This window comes from Acromyrmex echinatior, chromosome 19 (assembly GCF_024713525.1).
Source record: "Acromyrmex echinatior isolate Ae372 chromosome 19, ASM2471352v2, whole genome shotgun sequence".
NCBI lineage: Eukaryota > Metazoa > Arthropoda > Insecta > Hymenoptera > Formicidae > Acromyrmex > Acromyrmex echinatior.
This window is the reverse complement of record NC_141870.1, coordinates 1,685,035-1,710,247: the sequence shown is the minus strand read 5'-3', so window position 1 is coordinate 1,710,247 and position 25,213 is coordinate 1,685,035. Positions and strand designations below refer to the sequence as shown.

At 38.0% G+C, this 25,213-nt stretch overlaps 1 protein-coding gene across 4 annotated transcripts in view; it reads right to left on the bottom strand.

Annotated features, from left to right (window-relative positions):
• The window catches only part of mam (neurogenic protein mastermind), a 199,925-nt gene that overhangs the window by 13,608 nt on the left and 161,104 nt on the right, over positions 1 to 25,213 (bottom strand). For all 4 annotated transcript variants that reach the window (XM_087415877.1, XM_087415878.1, XM_087415879.1 and 1 more), the window contains exon 3: positions 3,657 to 4,004. In XM_087415877.1, coding sequence (XP_087272003.1) covers positions 3,657 to 4,004 — 348 coding nt within the window. The remainder of the gene's footprint in view (positions 1 to 3,656; positions 4,005 to 25,213) is intronic.

Here is a 25,213-nt window from a genome sequence, read left to right as displayed (position 1 = left end):
TAGTTGCTTGTAGAAAAAGATTAAAAATGTAAAGAAAAGAGAGAAAATATGTACTTTAATAGAATATACTTTTATATTTCTTTACAATCAATTATTATAACAAAATTATATATATATATATTTTTTTTTTTGAAATTAATATATAATAACAAATTTTAATAATTTAAAACAATGAATTTTTATTTTCTGGAAAATTTTGTTTTCTGAGCTGTGTCGTTGTAGCAAATGAGCGATATGCAGAAGTATACTGATAAGAGCTGTGGTTCAAGGTAAAGCGATTCAAGAATCAGTCGAAAGAATTATGTTTCTTCAATTCATTGAGACCGTTCTATCTATTATTAATCAATTACATGTGTACATATGCAAAAATGTGTTTTGAAAGAAAGCAATCGATTCGCGCATACTAATATTGGCCGAGCACTCCTCACCCGGGATAAAATCATTGGGTTGGCTGCGCGTCGTTCTGGATGATGCACCGTTTTATCGCCTCAAGCTTATCCCTGACTGAACAGGATGACTAACCAATTGCATGAAACGTACAATTAGTAACTGGAGCACGAGCATCGTCGTCTTTGGTACCTTAGTATTATCGAGATAACAATCGGAACGTTGCGGACTGAGTCATTCGCCGATGCGACCACGCAAACTCTACGAGATCTCGACGAGTAGCTCCGTGTACGCAATTTTGCAATTGCCAGTGTTGCATTTAGATAAAAAATTATGTAGATAAGGATAAGATAAATTACGCATAAACCTATCTTAGATGAGATAACTTTATTTTAAATTTATCTAGATAAAAGATGGAATTATAAAGCGTTTCATCTATATAATTTTAAGATAATATCACTTTTTAGCAAAACAATTTAGAATATACATATAATTGTAAGTCTAATTTAAAAAAATGTAAGGATTTATACGATAAATGAAAAGAAAAAAAAAATATATATACATATCCATATTTTCATTTATCGTATAAATCTTTACATTTTTTAAAATTAGACTTACAATTATTACATTTGACAAATGATTTCTTGTATAAAAGAGGAGAATGGGAGAAATGCAGCATACCTAAGGAAAAATAGAATATTTAGGAAAAATGTTTTAAATGCAATAAAGGATAAAATTAAAGCTGAATATCTCGTCTATCATATATGATAGATTTAATAATATTTTCACCGCGTAATACATAAAATTATTTTATTTTAGAAAAAATTTATATGCATCATATTACTCCATCATATAATGCAGCACATTACAGTTTTTATATTAAAAGATTATTAATACCATTTTCTGATTCTGTGTTAAATTTTGTTCATTAGTATGTCATAAAAAAACTCATTTTGAGAGCATAATCCCATAAAGCTTATTATGTAAAGCAAAAAAACACTGACCTGACCTCAAAACATAATTTAAAAATTTTTATTTTCATCTTATTATTTCCCAAACGTGAACGTGTCTGATGACTGAATATTATGAATATGTAAATAAACTATTATAAATATAAAAAAGTATAAGATTCGAAAAATTAAAAATTTAGCTTTGTAATAACATATTAATATCATAAAAAAATTGTTTTAAAGAAACAAAATAATATAGATTTATTTGAGGTGCAAATCTCACAAAAAAAAGTATATCAATTTAACTTTAGTGGATGAAAATAAAAAAATTTTGATATATGGATAAAAATAAAAATCTTATTATAATTCTTTAGATTTTGATTTTTAAATATAAAAATACTTCAATACTGAATCTTTTTTTTAAATTAGATGATAACGTTGATACACATCAAGCTAATGTTCAGAATTATAAATTTGGGACAGTATTGATCTAACAATATTAAACAATATTAAACATAAATATTGTTAAATTCATAAAAAGAGATGTTTAAAAATCTTATACTGGGAAGTTAATACTAAACTCACTATACATTAAGATAATTTGAAAAAGATAACACTTCGTTTATCTAAAATAAAGGTGGAGATAATTCTAGATAATATTTTAATAATTATATCAATAATGATAAAGTCATTTCTTCACCTAGAAAATTATCTAGATAATTTTATATAAATAACAGCAAATACTGACAATTGCTAAATTAACGACACATTGTCTAATCGCACAATGACCGTTTCATTGTGATTCTTGCAATAACCAACAAAGATGAATTAAATCGCTCGATATGAGCGCAACAAAAAATTACTCATCTAATTTAAATCAATTTAAAAGTTTAAGCCTGATTCCCTATTATACCAAATCCTGGATGTACTTTGATCGAAGAGTTCGATTGAAAGTTTTCACGATGGAGCATTAAAGAGTCGTTAAAAAAAAGTCTTCTATCAAATTCTCTTTAAGAAAAGATAATCCCCAATTTCCTCGTTAGAAAATATTTAAATGAAAGAAAAAAAAAAAGAATGCTTGCAATTAGAGAAAAAGATACAGTAGCGCCAAAATACAGATAAGTGTTATATACAACATATACAGTGTTATATATTAAATTAATATACATAGTTGAGTAAACTATTTCGCAATTATTATATATTCGATAAAACAGTTTATTCGACTACGTACATTAATTCTACATAAAAAACATTCATATAAAACTAGTATAGTTGTCACCTTTACCACTATGTTTTTCTCCAAGTGTGAAGAGACCGACAAATTACATCGTCGCTTGCTGCGATATTCTTTGCGTGCGGAATAAGCGTGCTAAATTATACGTTTAACGTCGTCAAGAGTTTGTCGCCTTTAATACCGATGAGGCGATGAGGAACCATCACGAACAAAAGCGTACGTATCGACGACGCTTAATCTCGCGTGAAGTAATCGCTGAGAACGCTAATTTGCCGATCCCGCTTCCCTCGATATCACAGGTTCTCCCGCAGGAAACTGTGGTGCGGCGCAAAAACTTTTTCGTCCATTGTTCCCGTCTCGGAGAAAGCCCCGTGTCCCCCGTCGCGCTCGCGCTATTTGTCCTATTTGTGTCGTTTCTTTCAACACGACGGGGCAGAAGTTGCAAAAGACCTAGTAGCGGTACCTGTTGCATACGGACGTCGCGGGCTCTTTCTCATATCTCTCTCTTTCTCCTTCTCTTCCACTCTCGCCGGATACGAGCTTAATGTCTCGGATAATGTACCATCGCGCCGCGATCTCGCGATTATCTACCTGCACAGACGATCGTCACAGCGAAAGCTTTCACCCCCGGAGGACCATATCGGTTATCGGTGTAACCGCTCGAAATCGCGATTCTCGAGCGCGAACGATATCATCGGGGTGTACGAAGGTGTGAAAACGCATGGAAGACGATAATAATCGCATAAAGATAAACGTTGCACGTGTGATTGTTACTACGACGCACAGCAATTCGATGCGAATGAGAACTGAACGTGTAATTTACGTACTTATCATGAAAATAATTTCGTGTCTACGATGCATATAAAAATCCGGATGGACGTCATTCGCATCGATTGCGAAATTGCTCAGACAGCGACACGTGTCACATATAGCACACAAGCTTGCAGCAATGTTTGTGTATTGCGATATTGTTGCAATGTTGCTAGAATAGTTTGTGCAGGGAAACGAGAGGTCCGAGTACGAGAACTCCTCAACAAGGTACGCAAATTTATCGGAGTGAAGACAATCAAATGAAGGTTGCTTACCTGTTGCGCGCGCATCAATTGCTGCTGCTGTTGAAGAAGCTTCGCGTGCTGGTGCTGATCGACCTGGCCCGGCGGCACCTGCTGCGGATGACCTCGAGTTCCTGGACCGGCAGCACCCGGCTGCGGCATTCCGCCGGCGGCCGCGGCCGTCGCCCGCTGCCTTAGGCTCTGCTGAGTGAAATTGATGGTTTGGGACTGCGAGACCGAGCAGTAGGCGTCGGCCTGATTAGCCGATGGCCCGGCCTGATTCTGCGTCTGCTGCTGGTTGAAGTACATGCCCTGCTGCGCCGCGACAGACACGACCGGTTTCAGCTCGCTCGTGACCTGTAAATGCTGCCCCGCCGACACCTGCAACAAAACAAAACCATATTTCGCATCGTAGTTCGTCTACCTCTCGCAGAGATCATGGGAATCAAGCTCGCGTTAGTAATGCTCGAATAAGAGATTGGCCATTGTCCTGAAGAATCAATTACGCGAAGAATTTTGTTATGGGATCGTTATTCATTTTCATAGAACAGTTGAACTGTGAATCATTCAGAAAAGAAACTCGTACAGAATTGAGAGGAGTATATAGCGTCTAGTGCTAAGTAAATATAACAGTGAAATTGGCATTTAACACGGTGAGTTTTTCGTACGCGATCCTTTTTTACGATGTGCGATGTGGTGCGTACATTTCGATGGTGTAGGCACTAATAACAAGTTGTCTGTTTAAATTGGTTTTAAACACGGGATTCGTCTGTCGAACGGGACATGTTGAAGTTAATCTCTGCTTCTTTAGGCACTTTAACAACACACGTGATTACACAGTGGCTAATTTGCTAATTGCATGCAGTCAGGACGTGGTAAAAAAATGTTATGAAGAGTATAAAACGCTACAGAATACACGAATTACACACTCACTCACCCAGTAATCATCTTGCTATCAACATTTTTTTTTCTCTTATTTTCTTTTCATTGTACCGCCTATTTTGTCGCCACGCGTGGCTTTCCAAACTTTTAGAGACATTTTGAATTTAAGATCATCACATTTTGAATTTAAGATACACACAAATCTAAAAACTTAACCTTCCATGTTAAACTTTAAAGGTACAGCCAATATTTTGAATTCTGATAGAAATCTGTGTGAAAAAAAATAGAGTTTAACTTCTTGATAGTGAAAACGTTAAACTTTTTATCAGTAAGGATTTTTTCAGATTTTTATAAAGTCTGTATTAAAATTCGAAGATCCAGATTGTAGACGGAAAGTAACATTGACGAAGGGTTAAGATTAATACTTTGATTGCGTGAATTTTAATAGATAGATTTAAATCTGCAAAAAGTAAATGAAATACAATTCAACCTCTATAATAGTAAAAACTCGTTATTAAAGTTACCGCAAGTATTTTTTCAAATTTTTATACAATTCGAAACATAAATCTACACCAAAGCTCGAAGACCCAAGTTGCTGACGCAAAGTGCAAGATTCCATAATGATTAATGAAGAATTAACGATTAAAGATTCTGAATTTAGGTTTCATTTCAGGTTATTTCCGTTATTATACAGGTATTCGCAGTGACGGAAATGATGCCTTTCGACGGCGACAGGATATTATCGCCGGGTGGACCGAAATTTCTGGAAAAGAGGCAGCTGACAACAACAAACGGTGACTATCGTCCCGCTGTCGTCGGGGACATATCACTGGCGATGATACGAAATAGTCATTCCTCTATATTTCATACCGCGTGACGAAAGAGGAGCGAAGAGAGAAGTGGTCGAAGGATAAGCCACTACTGTATCCCGCGGGCGACCCTTCGATCCTGCAGGCTATCAAACCCTCGTAATCTAGTTGCGACTTTGTATCCCCGATACACATGTACGTATACACATATCTGAACCCTGTGAGACCTTAAACATCGTCAAATTGCGTATCGCGTCGCGTACGTAGCTCGCTACCGCGCATTTTTATCAAAATTGCACATTCCAGCATCGATCGACTATCCAGTTTTTTCAGCTTGTGAAAAAAAAAATACATTCTTCTTAAACGCAGGTAAAGCGTGTATAAGATGATACAGGTTGCATACAATTGCGATACTTAAATATACATGTAGAACCAGTGGAACACAGACGATGACAGACACTTATGCAAATGCATAGGTGTGGAGTCGTCTTCTGCGCTGATAACTGTTCAGTTTACTAAAATTGTCGAGATACATATGACGTACATACGTATATATAAGTATATATGTATACATACAAGTATATATAAGTGTATAAGCAGCATGTAGACGTTGTGAGCAGCGAAGAGCCGCACACAAGACCGTCTACCGATACACCGGGATAATTATACACGCAGTCAAGGATTGGTATTTAGTATTACAACCGGCGTAATTTCGCTGTACGTACTATACATATATACGTGTATATACTGTACGCATACATATTGTAGATGCTATGTACAGCTACATTTACACGTATGAGGGAATTATCACGTCTATCCGCTGAATGCGTATCCGTGTACACGTGTATTTCGCACGATAAGCAGCCATAATATATATAGACACAATATACAATATTCCAGGTACTCATCAATCCCTTTGTCGAAGTTGTGATTGGAGTATTTATTATAACAATCAAAATATCTAACACAAATAAGCGAATAAGTGAAGACTTTACTCGATCAAATGAGACATCTACCTCATTCTATCTCAAGCAGGTCCTGAAACATGACGATTCAAATGAGTAGTCCAATCTCTCATGTCTATTTTCATTCAATATACGGTTTACCTAAAGAATAAAAGTCACAATAAAATTCATTCATGAATTTCTTTAGGTAAACACACAATGTGATTCATGAATTTCCTTAGGTAAATCATATACTGTAGTAACGGGTCTTACGTGAGGATTTCTATGGACTGAAACATGTCTGCGATAACATGATAATGTCGAGACATCGCGTATCCCGATAGAGCGTACAGAGATACGTGAGTATCTCCGGTAGGAGAAACCTTGGCCATCGGTCGTGCATAATTAGCCTAAATCACGGGTAGCGTCTCGCCAAGGGGGTGGCTCCCGGATACGACATCCGCATAGCACGTGTCTTGTCACTGCGACCGCGACACCTCGCCAAGGGCTCGGAGAGAGGCAGTTTAGCAGGTTCTCCTGTGTTTCCATGGGTGTCGTGAAGTAAGGTGGGGTACGCGAGGCGCCTCGTCGAGCATACTAATGAACGCTGACACGCGGGGCGCGTGACGCTCTTTCCTGACACTTGGGAGTTAAAGACTTTTACTCTAATAAAACCGTCGTCCGTGCGCGTTTTATCGATCGAAACCGTCGCGCAATTGGAACTCCCTTCACTTCCCTCTCCGCTTCGAGCTCGAGCTTCGACAGGAGGGAGGAAGTCTCGCGAAGTAAAGAACGACTTCCTTTTCGATTTGTATTCGAGCGTGTATTTCGTTTGAAATCCTTCCGGTGTCGGGGGTTCGTACTAGTGAAAGCACGAAGAAGTAAATCGAAGATGCCGATATTATACAGCGCAAAATGATTCATTTTTAATGGAGCAGATAAGACAAACCGTTTTGAAAAGTCGATATTACACTGGGACTCTTGGAATGCCAACCCTGCTGGCTCCTGCAATTAAGCCTAGTTAATGATGTGACCGTCATTAACGAGTAATTCGCAGAAGCCAATAAACCGAAGGAGCCCGTAAACTGGAATACCTAGATTCGATCGATTTATTACGCTCGGGCATACCGTTTCTATATAATATATACGGGAGATATATAAATATTTTAATTGTAATTTGTATTCTGAACATATTTATAGCTTTTTCATTTGATTGGATCAATTTTTATTGTTTTTTTTTTGTGTAAGATATTTTTAACTTCTCTACTAATTTTCTAATTGTTTAACACGAGTTTTGCTTCAATACCTTTAAAAAAGATCGCCAATATTTAAAAATCGACTTAAATTCTTGGCTCTATCAAATTCATATCTCTGAGAATAAACAAGACTCTGTTAAGAGTCTACTAGATTTATTAATTATTCGATGGATTTTTTGCATATACATTACATATTCTCTCTCTTTTCCAATAATATCAAATCTAACTTTAATCCATTATATTATATCTTCAATTACTTTTTTGTTATATCTTCTTACTACATATCGTATCTTCAATCAATGTTATTAATCGATTAGTTGTTACGGTCACTGAACTGATTTACGTTGCGTTCAAAAATATTATCAGAGCGTCTCTGAGTTTCATTTTATCCTTGTTATTCATCGAAAATTAAATAAGGATAAAATGATACTCGGAGGTACTCGGATAATGTTTTTGAACGCGTCCTTAAGAGGATGCTGGAACGACAGTTAAATTTAATTGATGATAATACACTTTTTAACTCCAAATTCAGTTTCTTGCATTACCATTCTATCTCATTGAAACATCTATCCTTATCTAACATAATGCAATGCTATCTCTTGCAGGATCCGGTATCTACTGCTAGATATATATTATAATTACTGCTGTTTTCCGATTTCACTCGTAGCATACAAATGAAATTTTCAGATCTCCTTCCTCTTATATTATACTAAAGCTCTTACTTCATTTCTACAAGCGTAATGTTGTTTTTTCATGTCATCTCTATAAATGCAATATCAAATTAAACGAATAATTAGATAATTTCGAGGGATGTGCAACTCCTGTCTACGCATTTTTATGAAGCTCTATTAATACCCTATTAACTTCCTCACATCTCGGACTTCTGACAGGGCGTGTGATTGTTCTTCCTGTCTACTTGCTTCTCTCATCTTTTGCCTCAGTTGTCACGCGATGCTAAAGAAGAGTATACGTTTATCTCGTGAACTGATTACATCTGTAATTAAATATCCCCTCATATATAGAATGAAAGAACTATTCTATTTCATCATCCAGCGTTTAATTGATGATTTTATTTGAAATCAGACGAAATTTAACTTTTATTAGACACTGAGAATAATATTATATCATTATAAGTTATAACAGTATACATCCCAGAACACGCAAAGAAAAGATGATTTGACAGATTTGCTGCATACTTTACTGATGATAAGAAATTACGAAAGTTCTATATTATTAATTAATAATTAGTAGTTTTACAAAAAAAAAAATTAGTATCCACATGAAACTTTGTTTTGTCGATAATTGATAAATATTAAGGTAAATCTAATAAAATAACGAAGCTTCGAAAATGTAGACATTATGCCTTACTTTTGATGGTAGAAAGATAAAGATGAAAGTGTGATTGTACCTGCGACATTTGAAATGAACATTTTTTTTTTTTCCGCAATAATTTGCACTTGAATTATGTTTTATCTTAACACAAGCTATTTAAATTCGTCTCTTTAGTTTGCTATAATATTTTTTGTTGTTATTGATAAAAATCTTAACAATTACAGATATATTGTTGATATAGCTTCAGTCACTGAAGATATCGAGACATTTACAAGGATACGTTCAAGAAGAAAATTTTCTCCATGCGACGTTGCGTAGATGGAAGCGCATATTTAATGCGACTTGGAGACCGTCATTAGCATACTGCACAGAGCCAATGTACTGTCACAACAGTCGATATCGCTCGAGGATAGCGGCGACGGATGTACGTGCTCGCGTAATGTTAAGTCGTCGCGGCATACGCATGACTAAGGAATCGCATTGTGACTAATATTACGATGCTGTAATCGCTAATCATAGTGCATAAATATTCTTCGTCTAAGATATTCACTCGCGGCCACGGCAAAATGTGAAGAGAAATCACCGAGACCATTTCGTAAATTCGATCTGGAATGCAATATTATGCGGATATTACCTATCTCGAGTACAATGGAGAGCACGATCGCATACGATTATGCAAGTCTTTTTCAAATTATACCATTGAACAAGAAAAATTATTTTTTTTTAGTTAATTTATAAAATACAAAATAAGTCATACTATCATCGTATCTCCAATTATCATAGAAGGGAATAAAACGCCTTGGAGAATCACTGATAGGTTCTACCAGGTACAACGTACCGAAATTCGCGAATACTGTATTGTGGGAATGACAGTGGGAAGAATGGCATTCTGACGAGTGACCTTGAGATGGACACTTCAGACCGGGACGGACAGAGAGGTCTGAACCTCTCGCGATGAAAGGGCAGACCAAGGCATGTATATCGCGCACGATGTACGTGGCTTATCCCACGGATTACGATGACTGCCGTTCGTGGAACGGTACGCAATTGCGTAGCGAGAGGAGTACGCAATTGTGCACCGGCAACGGGATGAGGGAAGGAGACGAAGAAGAAATGGCAGAGAAAAGGTAGGAGAGGCGAAGAGAGAGAGAGAGAGAGAGAGAGAGAGAGAGAGAGAGAAAAGAAGAATAGCTCCACGGGAGCGAGTCTCACGAGTCTCCGCGGCCGGTGACCTCTGGCCCCTCTCTTCCTCACCTCCATCGTCTAGTGTTTCTCGTACACATGTAATGTGTGCTAAACGCCACCCGCGCCACCATCACCACCATCACCATCACCACCACCATCGCCATCGCTACCATCGCCGCCGGTGACAACGTCGACGTTTCTATCATCTCTCAGTGCGAGCGACGACCCATCTCCAGTCTACCCGCCGCCACCCCCGAGCGTCGCCTCGGCCTCACCACCTCAAGCTTGATGACGCGCAGATATCGTCACCCTATACGCATCAATTGGCGACTACCGACTGCTCGCGGTGCAGTTGACCGGTCCGACCTGTGCGAGCGGAAGGGGATGCGCGCGACCAAGAGGTTACAACCCCTTTGTTTTACGCTCGGTCTATCGAGAACACAGGAATTAGCCGCTTCATCTCGCGATGCGTTTGCATTAGAATTAGGCAAATTGCAACGCGAATAAAATTACACGCAATGCCTCGATCGAGGGTATTTCAGAGCTCAAAATACTCTGCTTATTACTTCCAATTACGAAATAAAAAAGAATTACATGGCCAAGTATTTATAGATAAAAACAACCGTAGCAGCCATAAAAATAACAATTATGTACATTAATGTTACATATAAAACTTGTGTAGTTGCAACGTTTATAATAGCTGTTACTACAATGTTTTTCTCTGAGTGTCATAGAAAAAAAGTTCTCATTATAACTCGAACTCGTGAAAATTACAATCTGCCTGAAATAGTCGACTAGTGCAATGATCGTAGATACATCACGATGCAGTGGCGTGCGAATGCTTTTAAATCTCAAAAATATCGATTTTCCGCAAATAACGTCGCAGAAATGCTTTCAAAGCATTCCTTTTTCCCATCAAACATTGGAGTCCATTCTCCAGAATCAATTACTTTTGCAATCGTCTATTGTCACGCTACTTACACGCTGACGTTCACGATACTCTCGCGACGATTATCCACCTTGATTATCTTCAAAGTTTCATGCAACACGCAGTCAAAAGTTCTCGGGAAGGTTCCAATCACTTTGGTGCACTATTTTTCTCACAACCTCGAACGACGCTCTACCGCGAAATTGAAAAGTTTCGCGATCGAAGTTAACTTCTCGATTATTGAGCGAAGCGACCATTGAATGCACTTCCTTTTGTTGAAAAACAATGATAAGGGAGATTTCGAAGGTGCCAAATACGCCATTTGCATTTATCTGTCCCTATAATGTCTGTTCTCCCCACTCTAAAAAATATCGCTGTGGATTTAACACCATGCGGTGCCCTATACAACTTTCACTATACTGATAACAAGATATTTAAATTTTAGATGTTAAAAATTTATTTGTGACAAATATACTTATATTTCACTGAAATAAATCTTTATTTAAGGCGAAATAAAATTTTATTTCTATAGCAAATAAGCCTTATTTTTTACATTAATGAAATATATTTCATAAAAGTATATATTTCGTCATCAACAAATTTTTTTCATAACTAATGAATATCGAAGAAAACGTCGTAACATTTGTTTCACAAAATTTAGCCCTTTTCTCTCAGTGTTGATGTTAATATTAACACCAATACGGTGAGAATTACATAGACACCACATTGATATTTTTCAGAGTGCTCTTTTCAACTTTTGTCATAATCTTTGCTCCCTTCTTTCAAGCTCTCGCAAACTCATTCTTTAAAATTCACGTTCAAATTCGATTCAAATTCAAGAGTAGTTCAACCGATTCGCCTTTCGGAATTTTCTAGCACGAAGGCAAGTAAAGAAGTCGACAGAAGTCAGTAGTACAACCACCACAATCATCAGACATAACTTCCCTTTTGACAGCATACTTCACTGAAATTGCTTTAGGGAAGTCTTATCATTGATCGACTTCGTAATCAACCATGGAACTCTTAAATTACCATCAGGATTGTAACGTCGCAAAATATAAAGCATTACATAATGAAATATACTTAAAAATGTCGAAGAATAATTACGTTAGATGGAATTGTTATTATTAACTTCTTATCTGTAAATATAAAACAAAAAATATAAAACTGAATAAATGAAGGTGACTGCCCTAACGACGTCGAGTTAATTCTGAAACGGAGCCCGGATCGATAACGAGACGGTTCGTGGGTATTTCAGCCACCTGGACTCTAAAAACTGAATACTCTCTAGGTTTCTGACGGCGTATAGTGTGAGGGTGCGGTGGTCACGTGATTGCTACGGTGACGAGTCCGTGTAAAGCGAGGAGGGTTGGAAGACAGAATTTTCCGTGAAAAATTTGAAGGCCGCACGCGACCACCATTACCACCACCACCACCACCACCACCACCACCACCACCACCACCACCACCACCACCACCACCACCACCACCACCACCACCACCACCACCACCACCACCACCACCACCACCACCACCACCACCACCACCACCACCACCATCACCACCACCACCACCATCACCATTACTACCACCACCATCGTCACCACCAGTCATGTCTCCGCTGCTCACGCCATAATTCTACCATTTCTTTCTTTCTTCCATCGACGCTTCTTAGATCCTATTTGTCTCTTTCATTCTTCCGAAGCTTCTGTTCGCAGTTTTCCTCTCGATCCTCGGTCTTCCCAGCTCTATCGCTCTAGTAACGACCTTCCTTCCTTTTTCTCACCGACGTTCGAAGCATCGGATTGCTTGATTCTAGGTAGGTACCGCCGGAAAAGTACTGTCATAGGCGTATTCATCGAAAAATAAATTGTAATTCATATGTCATCAGTAATACAATATAATATTCTATTTTTATGTTACTTTATATTGAAGAAAATTAATTTATCAAAGAATCTGATATTTTTTTCTTATATAATATGTATATGAAAATTATGGAATCAATCGCAAAAAAATTTTAATCTACGATAACATGGAACTTTACGCTAGATTTTTTGCGGCATATTTTTTTGCGCGCAAACTTGATATTTTTACAAAACTAGGGTACATGCACTAGCTTACATATGACGATTGCGTTTATTGTTGTAGTAACTTTGATTGCTATTACACAACCAGCGAGGAAACTGCGGTTTACATCGAATAATATTTATTAAATAACAATATTTTGCTTCCGGCCAATAATGTAGCTTTTTTTTCGCGCAGTTTTCGTTATCAAACGCTGAAAAAATTCAATCTCGCAATTTGTGACCTTTCGGTGCGACGCCTATGACTCACCATGACCGTTCTACGTTCTACGTATCGAGAGAGAAAGAATGCAGTAAAGAAACTGTAGGAAATGCGCGAATTCAGGAAGAATTCACGCATGCAGGCGCCATCGTTCCGCAGAAATGCACACGCAGCGGCCAGCTAATTGCACGCACACTGCGAGTCGTGCAGTTTCATTGAAAAAGAAATCATGGGATGGAGAAGACTTACAGCAAAGTTTATTAAAGTGTTTTAAAATAAAATCCTGTTCTGTATACGAAGATACCATACAGTCGAAAATGAACATTTCACGTGTCAGACTTCCTAAACGATCCACCCAAATTTTTGTGTTAATTTAACACTAGATGAATAATCAGAAAGTAATACAAATATTATGTAAAAAAATTTAAAAAATCACAAAAATGTGATAACACATGTGATGTACTGACACAATTTATAAGCAAACTGTGCAAGCATATTATTTCGGTAAAGTTTAACATTTACGATATGTTAAATTAATATGTATTTTATTTGTTTATCTTAAAATTTTCGTTTTAAAATATATTATTTTTATGTTATTTGTTCACTAACTCATTGTCATCGTAATTGTGCCACTTTGACACTACATATGAAATGTTGAATATCAATTTAACAAAATATTCAAAAAACATAATCAGATTATATTACATTGACATTCGGATATGTTAAAAATTCAGCACAAAATTTTAACAAGGATTTGAATGAATCAATTTTAATATAAATATAAAATATTTTTTTACTGTGTAAGGAGAAAAGCTTCGCTAATTACAATTGTTTAACAATTAACGTAATCGTAGTGGTTACTGATTATAGTACATACACAAATGTAAGCTCTACAAATTAATAAAAGTACAGGACAGGAGTAATAACTAATAGAGAATTTGAAGAGTGAAGAGTCAAGATATAAAAGCTTTTTTAAAAAATTAACGAATATGTTATTTATTACAATCATATAATTGTACAAAATTAAAAATTTTGATGTGGATCTTGATGTATGTATCGCATTATGGATAAGTATGTTTGTCAGAAAATAATAAAAAACGTCGTAGTCAAATAAATAATTTAGCAAATTAAGAAGAATCATCAGTCTATGGAATGTGTGTGGCCACACAAAATACGACGACTCTCGATTATTTTATTTTCTGACGAACATACTTATCTATAATGCGATACATACATCAAGATCCACATCTCCATCTGTGTTCTCCATACAGTCGAGCAACCGTCTGTGAGCAATTTTTATTCGTCCTGGAAATTATTCATGTGAAATTTCAAACATTCTTCGGCAAAATCAACGGATACTGACTTTACTGAGTTATATATTATAACTATTGTACATCTGAGGAAGACTCAATCCTGCCAAAACATGTTATGTGTTCTCATATCATTATTAGTTATTCATTAGAATATATACAACAAATTTTTAGTTTTGTACAATTGCGCGTCGTAATAAGTAAAATGTTCGTTAATTTTTTAAAAAAGCTTTTATATCTTGACTCTCTCTCTCTCTCATTCGCCCTTTAAACTCTCTATTTGTAAGTTCTACGTTACATTAAAAGAAAACATCGCTTATTACAACAACGAGATACAACTCGAAAAGCAAAGTTTTTCAGAAAATAATTTTTAAAGTTTTGAATCATTAAAATTTTGTAATATTAATTTTGAAATGCAAGTTCGATGTAATGACTGATTGTAGAAGAATATATTCTTTTTTTTTTCTAAGTTTCTTTCTTTGCAAGCAACTAAGAAATGAAAAATTTTTAATTATGCCGTTGTTGTAGCAATGAGCGACATAAAGTTTTTTTCTTCCACATTTGAAAATTGTAATAAAAGGCTAAATAATTCATTAAAAAATAGAAACAGATGTGTGCGATTCTAATAAATTCCAAAATCGCGACAGCAACTGTTGAAAGGGACAACAGAAGAATACCGAGAGAATAAGAGAAGACACCGAAGAGAGACAGAAAATTTCTACTTTCCGGAAAGACTTGAAATCTCGATGCTTGTATTGTTCTATGTATCTCTCGATTTTTTTTACAGACTCGAGTCATGTACGATTATCAAAGGTTGTGAGCGACTCACCGAGTCAATTAGTCGCCGAATGCTAGTCGTAATTGAAGCGGAAGATAATTAAGCCAATCGCGGACGAGCATTGTCATCGTGACAATTAAAGTACTCATGACTTACTGAAGAACGCGTGAAAAACTGCGGCGAAATTTCTCGTAGATTTATTTCGCGACAAAACTGGAATCACAGAGAAGATATCTGGCCAAGAGAATAGGATGATTTTATTATTAGTTTCTGAAAAAACAGTGTGGCACCATAATCAGAAAAGAGGAAAAAACAAATTAAAATACTTAATATAATCAATTTACAAACCTAATGCAAGATGTTGTAACAAAATATCTATTAACTGAATAATGAAGATCTAATTTGAAAGGCCTATATCGTTAGATATCAAAAGAGCAATAATAAGCTAATCCTTTGAATTATAACATTTTATTATCTTCAACTCATGTGTGTTAAAATATGAATCAGCCTATTTCTGTGACTAATAGTTTCAAAGTAAACAACGTCCACATAAACATATGCACTTAGTAAATAATAAAAAATAATAAATTAAATTTTCAAGTCAAAATTTAAAATATTGTATTTTCTTGAAAATTGAATTCTATTATTTCTATTATTTGAGTTAAATTAACGACATTTTAAATGAGCAATAGCCCCAATTTGTAGAAATAAAATAATTAAAAATAACAAATTAAGTATAATTCGAAACTTTGAACTTAACAGTGTATAGAGAGAGGGCAGATTATTTCAGCAGGATTAGCCTTGAAGGACATCGATACAGATGGGATTTTCGAATGTGGCAACGACGAATCGGAGCCACGTGTAAGTTAACGCACTCGCTTAATGACTCGTACGAAGGGTGGACAAGAAAGTAGCGAAGCAGAGAGGTCGGGTTACGCCGTGAAAGGGAAACGCTTGAATACGGTTTAAGCGGGGCGTGCAGCCAACAACACGCAGGCGGGGGGTCGACAGGCGTTGATATTCCCGTGTAGAGGAGCCTGGGTGTGTTTTGCTGTGCTGTGCTCTAGATGTGCGTGTGCGTGCGTGTGTGTGCGTGGGTGCGCCCGCGCCCGCGCACGCGTGTGCGTGTTTTGTGTCTGTGTGTCGGCGCACGGGACTTCTGCTGATCGATATTACCGTGGTGCACGCCTGTCGCGTATATACGTACTCTCTTTACCTTCGAAAAATTACTAAATCGGAATCTCAAGATTTTTGAGACATTTTCAAGATTTAAAAAAAAAATAGAAGTACATTGCTGTTTTTGAAAGTGAGGTATGCTGTATTTTACTTTCCCTCCTTAGTTTACGCGCGTCGTCACGTACAAAATGTCGGTCAATAATTTTAACGTAATATATTTTTATAATAATAACTAAACAAATTTCTAACGTTTGTATATTTTCATATAAAATGTATATTTTTGTGTAAAGACGAAAGTATCTGTAAATTACATAATTTGTCAATACTACATAAAGTTGTAAAACGTAAGTTCAATTTTCGTGTACGTTCCCATTGTCTATTGCTTCTTTTACTACAATAATATTGTATTTTTATTAGTAATCTTTACTGTATTTTCCGTTAGAATGTTATTGAGAAATTATTCTTAGAATTAATAAGTTTATTTTTTTATTCCATCTTGTACCACTGATTCAAAAAGCTTGCACTTGATAATTGTCACCGTTAATAGATCAGCGCATCATCCATTGGCACCGACCGACGATTCCATAAACTTTCGCACGTATACATAGCTCCAAGGAGATCGCGCCGAATTACAATCGTTCAACAAATTTGTGCGCGTCCGTCGCGTCGCGAAACCGAAGCGTGGAATTGCCGGATTGCGATCGCTTTTGTTGCACGCGCGACGACGACGACGAAAGGGATTAATTTTCATTAGCTCGCATCTACGTGCGCGTGCATACGTTTACCGAGCAATGAACATCTCGACCAGATCTGAAATCACCGAGACCGCTTAATATCCGTTGTAACAGCTATTAAGGTTCGATTTAGGTCTTCCTTCGCCGGATTATGTAAAACACTGAGTGCACAATAAATTGAGCATTTACGATACGTCGCGATCGCGTATGTATTATGTATTATGTATTTGATTTCTTTAAAGTACATCATCATTAATTATAAATTGATTGCCATCGTATCAGGATTAAATTGACGTGGCAATCAGTTTTTCTTCGGTAATCGCGGAGTACAAAGTAGGTCTAATAGATAGAAATGCAAACTTTGAGGTCGATAATTGAAGCGGCAATGATGAGCGGCATCAACCCACTCGTCCCAGATGGATCCGCAGATCTCTCGTCGTCAAGCATAGTTTAATCGGTGGAGCTTCGAAATGATATTAACCGATGAAATCGAGTCCCGTGTGTACTTAACCGGAACGGATACGCTGATGAAAGATGTCGACGTCTCTTACAAATGAAAACGCAATCGAACATTAGTGAAAAATCCGGGGAACAAGAGCCAGTAGAGAGAGAACTGAATCTACGCACGATTGATTTCTCGACAGGAAAAGAACAGGCGGAGTTTGAATATGTATGACGACACCGTAAAATTCTCTGGTAAGTTCTATAATAAACGTTTGTTTTTTTTTTATTTCTGCACTAGGACTCTCTTTCTCGTTTTCGCCAAATGTTAAACATATATACCTCACTTTAAGTTCCAAAAATGTAGTTCAGCCATAAAAAACAGACCCTAAAATTCTATAACATATAAATTTCTATATTAAAATTCATGAATAATTCTACAAAGGTTACTAATTTCATTACTCGGAAATATATGATGAGCATACTGCTTTTTTTTTCAATTATTTTTCGACAGAAAATTCTTCACAAATACTGCATTATTTTGAAGATGTATTTAGGAAATGTCAACTGTGAATGCTGAACTGAACACTATTCTCCCCGATAAATTCACTGAAATTCGCCATAGTGGAAAATGGGCTTTTTCCCCATCGTGCGCGATACCATCGATTACAATACTTTAAAGCTGCAATTCTCGGACGGTATTTCTTGGCTATCTCGGCGATAACGTTCGTTGTTATCGAAGGACCGATCGATATGGTTGCGAAGACCGCTCTGTCTAATAGCGGAGACTACGAGGGAGAGCGGACAAGCGAATAGAAAGAAGAGAGGGTCAAAACGGTGCGAGAAGAATTTAGCGGTGGTTTGTAGAGCAGAGAGGAGCTGTCCTTTGAAAAATTCTTCGCAGAGGTGGATCAGAGGGAAAAAGCTGACCGAGGTACGGAGGATAAAGAGATGCGAGAAAAGTACGACTAATAGAAATAAGTAAACGAGGGCGAGGAATAGGAGAGTTTGAATCAATGTAAAGCGAGAGAAAGACGAAAGTCCTAGTGCGAGAGAGAGAGAGAGAGAGAGAGAGGTGAAGAGTAGCTGCTGCTGGCTGTGGCTCCCCGATATCGATTTCCGATAGGCGGCATTTAGTGCTCTGTATATTCTGTCTGGTCCCCATACGTGTCTGATACGAGGACATATACGTATCCGTGATGGGCACGACACCGTGATACGCGGCAGGCACTGGAGAACCAGGGGAAAGGAGAGAGGGAGAGGGAGAGGGAGAGGGAAGGGAGCGAGGGAGGATAGGAAGGAGAGGCGAGAGGCCGCGGGCGCTGCAAATTGCAGTCAAGCGGCATACAAGGTGACGCAAAGGGAACGGCCGATGCGTTCCCGATGAACCTCGGAGGCGAATGACCCTTTCGCGTAGCAATTAGAGAGACCCCGAAGAGAGATTGAAGACCAGTATTAGTAGTGATGATGAAGACGCGATAGTGGTGCCTGGTGGTGGTATAAAAAACGAAGTTCGAGTAAAATAATTTTTACTCGGCTATTTTGATATTGAACAAAATAAAGCTAAAATTAAAAATTGGAAATTTGGAATAAATGATAAAAACATCTTTTGTAAATTCGTTTCACGATCTATCGATTATCTAAATGTAAAGTACGCTGAAATTTTTGTGTGAAACTTTATATTAATAACGTAAAATAAAATAGAGTTAGAATATAAGTATTATATAAACAAGCATAGATATTAAGGTCAAGATATTTTTAAGAATTCTCGAATTCTTCTCGTGTCTTATGATTGATTTCGTTCGCCGAAATATTTAGACCAATAATCGATAAGCGGAAACTACCAGTCATTTTCGAGATATTGCCATCCAATAAAATAATGCTCAATGGGATTTATCGGCGCAAAAAAAAAATGAAACGAGAATGTAAGACGGTAAAGACCACCAGCAATTGCAATTAAACGTCGTAATGGAATCTCATCGCTTCCGTGCTTTTATGAAGCGCAACATGTTATTATTCGAGTGCACTAATGATGTGCCACATTGGTTTCTATAAATAATACGCGATGAACACGAACATTTTAGTTTTAATCGAGCATTCTAACTTTGCTGTTACTTGGAACCGATCATAATATCGGCACAACGTGTGTAATTATTTCCTAATTAAGATTTGAAGTCAAAATTCAAGTTAAAAAGATCTTTTCTATTATCTATGTTACATATTCATAACTGTTTCCTCAATTTTTTAGTTGCAATATTTTTTAATCGCAAACAACTTTTCAACGAAAAATCATTTGGATCTTGTAATATCTCCAAATGCAGTATAAATATTTTTACGCTAATTAACACCCAAGTACCGTCGATTTCTGGGAAAGGAGTGCCAAAAAAAAAATCTTGAAAGGAATATTTTCAACTGCGTTTCGATTTTACAAATATACAAGTATAAACACGTGACGAAAATAAAATTTTAATTACTACAGTATTTTATAAACGTATTATTCAACAACCATACTTTATTAACGCGTTAAGTAGTTTTTACGTATTTTCCCTGATTTTTCCGGATTTCCTACGATCCGTAGCAATCTCGGTTTCTTAATCAGCGAGGACAAATGTTCGATCTTCGATCGTACGCCACAGGGTTAGTGGGATGGCAGGACACGGCTCGATTTACACAGAAGGGATTTGCCTTGTCGCGGATTGAAAGATGCTCTCACCACGGCTAGTCGTGCAGCCGGGGTGTAATTAGCCCGCACAATAGCGAAGGTGCCAGTAAACTCCTCATTAATCAAAACCTTCGTTTCCAAGAGAAGAACCTTGCCCGTTACCCCCGTCACCTTGCGTCCCCTCACGCACGTTGGGAGGAAGGCACGTATTAATTATTACTCGCGGTTGGCCTTTGTTTACCCCAATATTCCAACACCATCGCAGCTTATTTGGGGGCTCCCTTCTTGTTTTACGAGCGAAAATCTCCGCGAAGCCGATGTCGATGCTGTTGTTCCTTAATCGTCGATCGATACGCTCATCTAATCGGCGTACTCCGCAACACTTTAGAAGGGAGAGGGTAATATCATCCCCTCTTAACAGCGCTGATTATAGTTACGGAAGTATCGCCTTATCCATCCCTGTTCGCTTTCTCCATGCTCCGTTATAGCTAGGCGCTATACTCGCCAACATCTTCCAACTGGGGTTGAGTAAACTTGTCCCAGTTTTCAACTCTCCGCAATCAACTCTCGAAACAACGAAATCGACTACAAATCATTGTGCTCTCAAATCGACGTAAGATCCTGTCGATAACAGCGTGAAATAATGGAGCGTTCCTCAATTATGTTAAAAGTCGTAGGTAGATCAACACTTTGGGCACGGATGAACGGGGAACGAACGAGTGATGCAATAATCGAAGATAATTTGCGGATTACTTGCGCGAGAAGCGTACCGAAACGCTTTGGGTAAAACTGATGTTGGTAAAAGGGCCGAGGACAGGGCGGAAGCGATAATCGATGCTCGGCACCAATTAGTAAAACCAGCCCGGACTTGCTTTGAGCCGTTTCGCGGAACAATGCGCGACGGAACGCGTGTATCGATCGATTCTTTGAAACTTCTCCCGAGCTCGAGAATTCGAGAGCCCGAGAGAAAAAGAAGGCAGCGAGAAGGAGAAGCGCGTGTCTTCTCGTTCCATATCGCATTATAATTTTACGAGAATTTTACGAGAATTTTACGAGAACCACGACGTGCCACGTAATACCTCGAAGGTAATTATAATAATTCGTATGATTAAAATAACAAATAATCTTTTGTAGAATTAATCGATCGTTTTTTATATTTATTTTTTATATTTATGTTATAAATACCGTTATTTTACCAATTACGTAGTGCTACGTGACATCTCCGAAGCAATTATAGTAATGATCCGTACGATTAAAAGAGTAAATAATATCTTTTGTGGGATTAATCAAGCGTTATTTTTATACTCCATTATCTATTCGTGTAATACAACGCCCATCGTAAAGACAAAAGCCGCCTTTCCGTGCGAGATAAGGCAGGATGCTGCACCCTTGCTTACGGGGTGTCATTCCGCGTTGTCCTACTTCGTGCTGGCTTGTGTACGTGTGTGCATATGTACGTGTGTGCGCGCGCATGCCACAGGCATGTAGAGAAGCGTGTCCTTGCGAAGTTTCGTCTGCTTCTCCTGGTCAACGTTCCTACGCCCGCTAGCCGGGTATCGACCGGGCGGAAGATGAGGCGCGATTTAATCCTCTGGGAGTAAAAAGGGCAAGACCGAATGTGAGCGAGCGAACGAGAGAGAGAGAGAGAGAGAGAGACGAGGGGGGTGGAGGAAGAGTTGGACGATAAAGGAAGATAAAGTTGGACCGTCAAGAGTTCTCGCTCCCATCATCTCACGTGAAAGGGGAATTGTCTCGCAAAATAGTCAGCGTTGCGGGAAAGCGTGAAAGTCCCTTTACCGAAGAAGTAAATCGAGCCTTACGATCAGAGAAAAGAAAATAGTGGGTGAATTAAACACAAAGCGGAGAGACGAAAATGATGTTCGGTCAATGTAACGTGTATCAGGCGACACTGCCGCCGGATTTATGAAATCTGGTATACTTGTACTTGTGTACATCAAATGCTCCATAAATTCGTTCGGATATATACGGAGAGTAACGTTTTATGTAAAATGCAAGAGAATCCCCGAGTGTTTTATCACTGTCGAGAGATCGTTTGGCTGTCAATGGGGAAAAATCTCAAGGACGCTGAGACGTTTGTGCGCAGCGTCGTTTGTGACTGCGTCAGATGAGACCAAATATCTCGAGATCTTCGACTTTCCGATCGAGTTTCCCTCCCGTCGCGTTCGCCACTACCAGGAAAACTTTCGACTACTCGCTAACCGGCAAGGAATAATCCTCTCAGGAATATTCCTGCCGGGTGTTAGTCGTCGCCATCGCCGCCGTCGTTATCGCGGTACGGTAACGATCGTCGACGTTAAAGTCACGAGAGAGGGAGAGAAGAAGAGCGAGGCAGAATAGAGTGAGGAGAGAAGAGAGAGAGAGAGAGAGAGAGGTGCACGCGAGTAGGTTGGACGAGGTAAGAGAACAGGAAGACACGGCGAAACTCGACTAGGGACTGAAGAGGGAAAGCGCGTGCGAGAAGGGTAGTAAAGGAAAAGCTTCTTGTATGTATAGGTGTGTCTGCCGGAGAGCTCCGCGAGGGAATGTTAATTAATTAGCGTTGCGGCATTGATCACGCTGTTACTTTGCACCGCGCTGCGCCCTATACACCGACATCATTGCCTACGAGTCCATCCTTTCCTCTCTTCCTCTCTCTCTCTCTCTCTCTCTCTCTCTCTCTCTCTCTCTTTCTTCTCGGCACCGTTTTCTACACCGCCTCCATTAGTCGATGCAGTCGTCGCTAATGGCAGAGTGCACGATACCCGCCACTGTCGGCGTCGTCGACGCCATCATCATCGTCGTCGTCGTCGTCGTCATCGCGAAACCACTCGTCTTGAAGGACACTTCCGCTGCACCAGACTCGCTTATATCGGCGAGCAAAACGATCGTATGTATAGGCATCACGCGAAACGTCGCACGCAAGGCGCTGTACTCGACTTGGTAAAGAGCATGTCGATGAAGTAAGCTTGAAGATGAACGAGGCGCAAACGCCACGGTATTCATATGAAAACGTTCTACTGCCGATTTTCGCTATTTCAAACCCGAAGGAACCAGTATTTCACAAAGTGTCATACCTTGGAGATATTTATAGACAGGTATAACTTTGTAATTCATCTGCAACCGTTTCAAAATCACCGAATAACAATACAATTGATTTTACTTTCTCATATATTATAAAAGCTAAGAGTAAATATTTAATAAGTAAGTTAGCAAAAGAGAATGAATAATTCTATGTTAAATTGCTGATAATTGAAATATTTAGTCTAAAATATTTCTTTTTAAGATTTATATTATTACAAGAAAAATTCGGATATCGATTATTATCACGAGATGTCAAGATTTCAATTTTACACAGAGGTCTCAACCCTCTGAGATATGAAGATAAAGAATTACGCTAGTAGATTCCAAATATAGAAAGAGGGGGGGAGGGAGAGAGAGAGAGAGAATCGTCCGGCAAGGATGACAGTTTTTTCCTGCTGAGATTTGCGTCAGCCAGAACTGCGGGGTTTCGCATGGTGGTATCTAAGGGTTCAGTGTGGTACCACCACTCGTTTCACTGCCTATGTCTATAGGATCCACCTACACACAAAGAAGCATCTCTCTCTATCTCCGCACATCTTAGAATATCGTTCAGTCACCCCGTTCGCACCTACGCGCCGCCCTCTAAGGAATGAGGAGAGGAGAGGAGAGGAGAGGAGAGGAGAGGAGAGGAGAGGAGAGGAGAGGAGAGGAGAGGAATAGCAAGAGAGATTCTCACACGGGGAATCAACGAACGAGCGAAAAGGGGCAGATGACGCCTGTAGGCAGAGTCCTCGCCCCGAGAGATCTCATCATCGTGCTACCACCGAGAGGGAACGAGGGCGAATCCTCAGAAAAGTCAATACCTTTGGCCAAGATCGCACCTTCGAAGTGCCTACTTTTTCGCCTCACTCTTTCGACTGCCGTCTGCTTTTACGTCGTACTATGCTTTCGCAACCAGAAATTCAGATTGTGTTCTTGCTGCAAAGTTATTGAAGATAACCTCGATCAAAGTTTTATCCATAACGACGTTTACGGTGATTTTATGTACTCTGATTTTATGTAACTTGATCGTGATGAATAAAAAATGTTGACTTTTTATATTATTACATTGCGTCTTTGTGATTATTAAGATTATTAGTATTATTAGTACATAATGCATAGAAATATTTAAGAAAAAGGACAAGTCGAAATTTTTTTAATGAATTTCGTATTAAGTGCAGATTATATTCTAAATATATGGACCTTCAAAAAAAATGATACGTAAATTTAAACACTTTCCAAAGAAAAATGATATAAATAAAAAAAGCAGAGTTCTTAGGGATAACATAACAAAATTAGTATCTGCATTACTTCTAAAGAACCAGAAATGTTCATTCCATTGTCTCCTAAATAATTACATATTTTTTATTTGTCTCTTTTTTTTGCGGAAGTGCGATATAATTAATAATACTTCAGGTCTATTTATATATAAATTTGGACTTGCCAACCATCATAATATTGTAATTCGATAATCACCGGTCAGAATTTCGTTTGAAGTTAATTCAGAGATTGCGATAACATACGTGTGTAATCGTTTCCATTTACAGCTTCAACTAGTTGTGACTCATTATTGTAATTATATCTTATATATTCGATTATTACTCAATCTCGAAGAAATTTACACGTCAAAGAATATCGAACATTTAGATTGCAAAGATGTTGTTTTTTTGCAAAATTTATTAACTATTCGCAATTTTGCAATCAACGCACTATTAATGTATCGTAATCACGCTCTACGAATTGTGGTTTTCAAACGATTAACTTAGCATTAATCTCATTTCATAAAGATACAATTTGCGAGATAAGA